Here is a 7906-nt window from a genome sequence, read left to right on the forward strand (position 1 = left end):
TTATATGGCAAAATGTAATTACATTAAAGATCTTGAGATGGGGAGATTATCCTCCATTATTCAGTGGGTCCTAAATGCAATCACAAGTATCCTTATAAGAGGGACACAGAGGGAGATTATGAGACAGAAGAGGAAAAGCCAATGTGGATGTATAGCCTGGAGTGATGCAACCACAAGCCAAACCATACCAGCAGCCACCAGGAGCTGGAAGAGGCAAAAACGGTTTCTCTTGTGGAGCCTCTGGAGGGAGTGTGGCCTTGCTGACCTTGATTTTGACCCAGTGAAACCACTTTGGACTTCTGGCCTTCACAACTATGAGAAAATAAATTTCTGTTGTTTTAAGCTACGAAGTATGTGGTAAATTGTTACATCAGCCCTAGGACGCTAATACAAATGCCCATGTCAGTTTCTCCTGCAGGTTCTGTGATGATGCTGAGTTAGAGGAAGAGGCTGAAGCTGACAAAAGAGGAGGTGACTTGCCCTGGAATACACAGCCAGTTAGTGCCTGAGGTGGAATCGCGCCCTGTTTTCTTCCCCAATTTTTAAGCTGCTGTGAGGCTTTTAGGACTCAGTCTTTGGCTCCAAGGAGATAACAGTCTAGCTGAGGCACTAAGACAAACATGGCAGCCTCATTCGATGCATTAATTCATTCACTCACTGGACGCTTTCCCTGAGCTGAGCACCCATGGCGTGTGTGCCAGGAAGCCGCTCCCAGGAGACAGAGAGATGTTCACATCAATTAGCAATAATAGGCAGACTCCAGAAGCAACAGGACCTGGAGCTTAAGACCACCAGCTTTGGAATCAGATGAGTTTGAATCCTGGATCTACTATTAATACTTGTTAGCTGTGTGATCGTGGACAAGTCACTTAACCTCTCTGATCTTCCATCTCCTCATTTGTAATATAGGAATAACAGGGTTAATTATTATAAAACCTCAGAGGGTTTTTCATGTAAAATATTAACTTAGGGCCTGAACTAAAGTTAAAGCTTATGAAGTAAGGAGAAAAGGGAAGGGAGCTACGGGCATGGAGCATAGCTTGGGCAAAGGCACAGAAAAGTGAGAGGGCATGTGACATCCTGGGAATTACATAAAGCTCTTTTTGGCATCTGGGAGTGAGGAAGAGGAAGGAGAGGAGGCTGGGGAGAAAGAAGTAGATGTGCTACCAGCTGAGACTTCAGTCACAGACTTCACTTCACCGATGCCTCAGGGAACATGGAGCTTCAGGGAAGAGCTCAGAGCCCTGAGGAACCCTGAGGAGCCCATGGGGCAGGGGCAGGGGCAGGGAGGAGGAGGAGACCGCAGGAGACCGAAAAGCATCAACTCGAGAGGAGGAGGAAACTAGAATTGAGGGTTTCCAGGAGGAGAAGAAAGCAAGTAAGAAAGGATTGAGATGTGCCCTCTCCATCAGGAGGTCATTGAGTCCCTGGAGAATGGGTTGAGGGGGACAGTGGGTGGGGAGGGCATGCCCTACGGGCAGAATGCCAGGATGGCTTTTGCTCTCCACCCCTCTGCACCTTCCCAGCTGCTTTCCCAGACTCTCAGCGCCTGAAATGAGGCAGAGAACAAATGAATGCGTGGGTGAAACGCCTAAGCCAGAGAAGTAATGAGGCCTCCCAGTGCCTCAATTTGCCATCTGCAAAGTGGGATGACCTCACACTATGGGTCCCTCCAAAGGAAAGTTGCCTGAGAGTCCCCCACCCCAAGTGCCTTCTGGACCCCCACGGCAGCCCAAGAGGGGAAAGATAGGGACGGGGGCCCAAAGGGGACAAGGGAGCTGCCTGTGGCCACCCAGGGCAACAGGAGCTCAGCTAGAGCTAAAACCAGCCTCCTGCCTGCCAGCTGGGTCCCAAGCTCTGGGGTTTTCACAAAGCACCATGTGCCCAGAGAAACTGAGTTTTGGGGCTCAGCACCTCCTGAAGACTTCCCCACCAAGAGACCTCTGATCTGGGCCAGGTGCCCAGGGCTCCCAGAAGCCCCTCACCTGTCGTCACTGTTGCACGGCTGATGGAAGCAGGGGAGCTGCAGCCCATGCACCACACGGGCCTCAAACAGAAACTTGGGGGCCCAGAAGCCCAGAGCTCCGGTCACAAAAGCCATGGCTGTCACTCCAAGGGTCGACCACACAAAACTCCGGCTGCAAGAAAAAGTGCCCTGGCTGAAGCTGGGAGGGGGCTGGGACTGCAGGGGCCTGTCTGCTCCTGTCTGTTCCCCTTCCCCCATCTCCTGGGCCCTCTGGTTACCTGGGCACTCAGGTGGGCTCCAGGCTCCAGACCCTCCCTGACATTCCTTAAGACCCCTGCACACCCCACCTCTACACTTTTGCTCATGCTGTGCCTTCCTCCCTCCTCTCGGCAGGACCCATTCTCCCCATCCTAAAAGGCCCACATCCAACATCACATTCTCCAGGAAGCTGCCCCTGCTGCCCCCGCCTTCCTCTGAGTGCCCTCCACTGGTCCCATGGCTCTGTAACAACGACAGTTGGTTCCTGTTCGTGCTCCACATTTCAGTAAATCATGAGGCCTGGGAGTACAGTTGACTCCTGTCTGCCTCCTCAACCATGCCTGGAACAGAGGATGGATGCACTCCCATGCGGCTCAGAGAGGTGAGTGATCAACTCCCAGCATCCTCCCTCCAACCCTGAGAAGCAGGCAAGGCTAGAGAGTTATGTCCATTGAATAAATGAGGGAAGTGAGGTTTCAAGTCTCAGGTCACTCAGGGATAAGACAGTGGCAGAGCCAAGGCTGGAGCTTATGCTGCCTCCTTCCCTCTCTCTCTCCCTCCCTCCCTCCCTCCCAGCCCATATTCTGTCACGTAGCCAGGAGAAGGGGGCCTCCAAGTGAGGAAGGAACATCTCAGTTGGTGAGTGGGAGCTCAGTGGAGAAAGAGGGCTGTGAACATTGGACAGTCATGGAGGGCTCCCTGGAGGCAGTGAGAGGGAGGTCAGTGATGCTGGGGCAAACAGTGGGGCTTTCGGTGACAAGTAGGGAGGAGCAGGGACACTCACTTTCTCCCCAGGTATCTGATGTCCTCACACCAGCTGCTTCTTAGGCCCCCCACAGCCAACTCCCCCTGCGCCTCAGCAGCTCCCCGGGGCGGGTCTGGCACCAGCACGATAAGCAGGACCAAAGCCACGGCTTCCAGGCAGGGCATGATCTGGGAAAAGGAGGGCCCAGGAAGCTCAAGGCCACTTGCTCCTGCGACCCAGGAGATCCTGGGGGTGACAGAACTCTGCAGTCCAGGCACTTGGGGCTCTCTGTGCCCTGGGGGGGGGTGGGGGAGGGAAGCTCATTTCCTGGGTGCTGGTTATACAGAGCCTGACACACCACAGTTTCTCACCAATGAGAGTACAGCCTCTCCGAGGAGTGAGGTCCCCTGAGGAATTGATTTAACATGTATCTGTCCAGTACAGATACTACCCTATCGGATCAGTGAGCCTAACACAGTTGAGAGCTGAGCCCTGACTACACTGGCCCTGACTACCGAGTACCCACTGCCCCTTTTCCCAGCCCATGCCTCCATCTGCCATGCCAGTCCTGCCCATCCCTCATCTCCTCACTCCTCAAGATTCCATACGGCAGCATTTACTCCCCCATTTTACAGCTAGGCGAGGCGAGTCTCCTCACAGGGAGGTGATTTGCTTCAGGTCACACAGCTAGCAAACTGAGCAGTCAGGATTTGAAGCCAGGGTCACAGCTTCCATAGTCCGTGTTCCAGATGAGGCCCCAAATACCTGAAGCTGCCGACCTCTGACCAGCCCCCATGGCGCTGGTTACCGTGCCAAGTGGCTAAGGCTACTCAAGGCTGGAAAGTCCCTACCAGCCCAGAGGGAAAGCAGAGGGAAGAAAAGGAAGCCAGACTCACTCGGAGGGCCCAACGCCAGTTCCCAGTCAGTTCCTTCACAGCCGACCCCAGCACGTAGCCCAGACCACTGCAGCAGAAGGGCAAGGGGAGTGGGCAGTGAAATCAGGGTGGTGGGCCCAAGGACCCAAGGCCAACCTGAGCCAGGAGGCCCCCACCCCAGCGAGCTGGCTCTGAGCAGTTCATAGCTCTCTCACTGGGAAAACTGAGCCACGTGAGGCCCAGATGTCCACTGCCCTTGGTCAAGTCACTGGTAACCTCTGGCTCCTGGCCCATCCCCAGCCCTACTGTCCACTGCCTGTCTTTATGAGGACCCCCCTCCCCTTGCCCAAGGCTCAGCCCTGCCTGAGTCAGGCGATTTCCGGAAACCTGGGTCAGAGCTCAGGGTCCTAACTACAAATCCCACTGTATCCTACCTTGCGTGGGGTACACTGCCCGGCCCTGATGCACTTCCCTGCCTCACTTCCCAGAGCCTGCCCCTCCCTGAGCAGGCCACACGGAAGGTCAGAAGGCAGCAGCATCTGCCCTGTGACTCCTGGAAAAATTAATGGCATCTACTCCCTACTAGCACATAGAGAGCCTCTTTATTCCCTTCAATCCTCACCACAGCCCATCAGTGCTATTGTCCCCATTTACAGATGAGGAAACTGAGGCTCGGAGAGGGAGAGTGACCCACTAAGGAGGGGGGAGGGTTGGGATCCAAATCCCAGCCTTCTTGGTCTGGTGTCTCCTCCCCCAGCCCAGCCACGGTTCTGACTCCTTTGGGCCTCAGTTTACCCCCTGGGGAAGTTGATCCAGGGTGATACCAACCTTCCAACAGGAATAAAGATATAGAAGATGGCCAGCACCCGGGTCCGCTGGTCCCTCACGAAGAGGTCGCCCAGGATGGTGGGCGCGATGGTGGAGTAGCTGGCGGTGCCAATGCCCACGACTCCCCGGGACAGAAAGAAGAGCCAGGAATACTTGGGCACGGAGGCACAAGAACAGGGTGAGTTCCAAAAAATCACCCGCAGGCAGGGGACTCAAGGATTCGTCAGAGGGGCCCAGGGCACTGGTGACACTTGTCCCCAGCAGAGGAAGAGGGGACCTGGCTATAGGCACTTCGCTATCCTCGCAGCCGGGGTTCCCCAAATCACACGGGCGCCCCCTACTGGCGTCTGCAGCGGCCATCTGATCCCCAAGCCCAGAGACGCCCTTTTCCTGGGCATCGCTTTTATTAAGCAAGTCAGTTTCCACCACCACCCCCCACCCCCCAACAGTAGCTGTTACCCCATCCAACCCCCATTCTCAGCACGGTCAGCGGAAATAAAGCCACAGGCAGCAGCAGGAGGTGCAAGAGAGGAAGGCTTGTGTTAAGAAAACCTAACGGGAGTCTCTCAGCCTGGCAACCCCCAGCCAGCCTGCAGCATGGATGGAACAGAAGAGCAGCCCCGCCCGGCTCTGAAGGCACTGGGTCAAAGGAAGAAGCCGGTGGGGGAAGGTCCCAGGGGCCTGTTCAGGGATAAGGGCACCTACCTGGGGGGGGATGAAGGAGCTAGAGAGGCCTGCTCCTGACCAGAGTAGGATCCCAAAGCTCAGCGTGGCTTTGCGGCTGTGTCGGTCGCCCAGGTAGCCAAACACGGGTGCAGACAGCAGCAGGCAGCCGATGAAGACTGGAGGAGACACGCAAGGGGAAACATGCATCGCCCCACCATGGTAGGTGAGCAGATAGGCCCACAGAAGGGCACCTTGGCAGTGGGTCAAGGCCAAGAGGAGGAAAAGATATGGGGAAGCCCCAATCCCCTCCTAGCACATAACCCATCGCCCAGAGTATGGGCTCAAATCCCAGCTCTGCTACTTGCTCACTGTGCTGCCTTGGGTTGCTAACTCCACCCCACCCCCAGGCTGTGTAAAGGTGAGCTAGAAGTAAACATGGAGTCTGGCATGGAGCTGCCCGTGTTCAGTGCACACCAGTACCCTATCTTTATGAGAACTCCTGCCCCCTTTGAGCCTGATGCTGGGACTGGTCTGATTTTGCTGAGGTTGGGGAGTGGCAGGAGGTATGGGAGCCTGCCCGGGCCTGCTCTGAGCAGATGAGCACCATTTAGAATGAGAATGGTGATTCCTGGAAGCTGGAAAAGCATTGATTTTCCTAAGCAGGTAAAAAACATTCCCGACACTGTCAGTTGTATTTATACCATTTTAAAAAATTAAACCCCTATAAATTGGCGACTTGATTAATGACTACGGTTGTTTTTCTGCTGAAGACAAAGAAACTGCCACGTTTTTGCATGACTACCACATGGATAAGTACCCTCACTGTTTCGCTTCCTTAACTGAATCTCCTTGACACTCTCCGAGGAAGATGTATCAGCTGCTCGGAACCTGCAGGTGGCGAAGAGACCATCTGGACACACCCCACAGGGCCCCACATCCAAGGGCTTAAGGCATTGGAGCGCCCCGCCCACCTCCTGGGTCGCAATTCATTGAGCACAGCTGATTGACATTTCCTGAGCTCAATGACTGTCCGGATTCATCCCAGCTCAGGTCCCAGCCGCTCCCACTCCTCTAGTATAGGGTTGGGCCACAGGCAATTGAGGAAATTAGGCCAGTTTTGACCTACAAAAATGACAATTTAATATGGTTCGACCTAACAGTCCACAGAGAATGGCCTTTGGTGTCAATAGCATTTATAATGTTAATAGCTACTGCCAAACTAGGCCTCCAAAAAGGCTGTATCGATTTACACTTGCATAGAAGCCTATGCCAGCACCCTTGTGACACTTGATAGGCTCAATCACCTTATTTTTGTTCATCTAATGGTTGATGAAAAACAAATGGCCTCTCACTGATGTCTTAATCTGCACTGTCCTATTCCCAGGGAAGCTGAACATCCTCTGCCTGTTTTTCTATTGGGCTCTTTGTTATTTGGAAATAACTTCTCCCAGTCCATTATATTTGTTGTAAGAATTTAAAATCTAAGCTCTGAGACTAAACTACCTGAGCTCACATCCTGACTCCATCAGCCTCCTAGCTGTATGACCTTGGGCAAATTCCTTAACTCTCCCTTTCTCCTTTCATCCACTATACAATGAGATACTAATAGTACTTTCCTCCTAAGATTAAATAAAATAAAGCCTAAATAAAATAAAATGAAAGGCAGTGACTCGCTTTATGGAAATGCCTCATAAATGTTACCTATTATTATTATTACTAATTGCATTTATAGTTTCAATCACCATCATACAGAACAGTTTAGCCTTGATGTAGTCAAGTTTATAACCTTCCTCTAGGGAAGTTGTTTTGTGTCTTGTTAATGCATACCTTTTTAACCCAAAGGTTATAAAAATATTTTCCCCAACCCTTCCAATACTTCCATGAGATTCAGGGCAGGAGTCCTTTACAGAACATAAATACCTTAAACCTGCAGAAGTCCTGGAATGGAGAGACCTGCCCTCCAAGGGAAGGCAGGCCAGCCAGCATTCCCTCCTTCCCTCCTTCCTTCCTTCCTTCCTTCCTTCCTTCCTTCCTTCCTTCCTTCCTTCCTTCCTTCCTGGCATCTCCAAATTCAAATTATTTCTGTGACAAGGTGGGAGGAATTAAGGAGCATGGGACTTCTTAAGAGAAGGACTCCACAGGCAACTTCCTGGATTTGAATCCCAGCTCTGTCACTCATCAGCTGTGTGACTTTCAGCAAGCCCCAGAGCCAGTCTATGCCTCAGTTTCAGCATCCTTAAAATGGGCATAATAATAATACCTGACTCATGAGATTGTTGTGAAGATTAAATGAGTTAATATTATAAAGCACTTAGAATCACGTGCCTGGCATGTGATAAGGACCACATCAGTGTTAATTTTAAATGTTATTATTAATCAGGGCTGGCTGAGTGGCTCAGTTGGTTAAGAGCACGAGCTCTGAGCAACAGGGTCGCCGGTTTGATTCCCACATGGGCCAGTGAGCTGCGCCCGAGCTGAGCTGCAGCTGAGCTACCAACAGGTGGCAGGATGGCTCAGCTGGTGAGAGCACGTGCTCCTAACAACAAGGTTGCCAGTTCGACTCCTGCA

At 52.6% G+C, this 7906-nt stretch overlaps 1 protein-coding gene and 1 long non-coding RNA gene across 6 annotated transcripts in view; one reads left to right on the forward strand and one right to left on the reverse strand.

The window, feature by feature from the left end:
* The window catches only part of SPNS3 (SPNS lysolipid transporter 3, sphingosine-1-phosphate (putative)), a 43969-nt gene that overhangs the window by 29120 nt on the left and 6943 nt on the right, over positions 1 to 7906 (reverse strand). For all 5 annotated transcript variants that reach the window (XM_019659807.1, XM_019659805.1, XM_019659803.1 and 2 more), the window contains exons 3-7: positions 5378 to 5514; positions 4673 to 4824; positions 3866 to 3932; positions 3009 to 3157; positions 1986 to 2138 (exon numbers count right to left, since the gene is read on the reverse strand). In XM_019659807.1, the coding sequence (XP_019515352.1) occupies positions 1986 to 2138; positions 3009 to 3157; positions 3866 to 3932; positions 4673 to 4824; positions 5378 to 5514 (658 nt within the window). The remainder of the gene's footprint in view (positions 1 to 1985; positions 2139 to 3008; positions 3158 to 3865; positions 3933 to 4672; positions 4825 to 5377; positions 5515 to 7906) is intronic.
* On the forward strand, positions 1032 to 4768 carry LOC109391872 (uncharacterized). Its single transcript, XR_002125945.1, has 3 exons — positions 1032 to 1378; positions 2360 to 2606; positions 4683 to 4768. It is a non-coding gene; the product is annotated as an uncharacterized LOC109391872 (long non-coding RNA).

The sequence above is a fragment of the Hipposideros armiger genome, unplaced genomic scaffold, assembly GCF_001890085.2.
Source record: "Hipposideros armiger isolate ML-2016 unplaced genomic scaffold, ASM189008v1 scaffold_304, whole genome shotgun sequence".
Classification (NCBI taxonomy): Eukaryota; Metazoa; Chordata; class Mammalia; order Chiroptera; family Hipposideridae; genus Hipposideros; species Hipposideros armiger.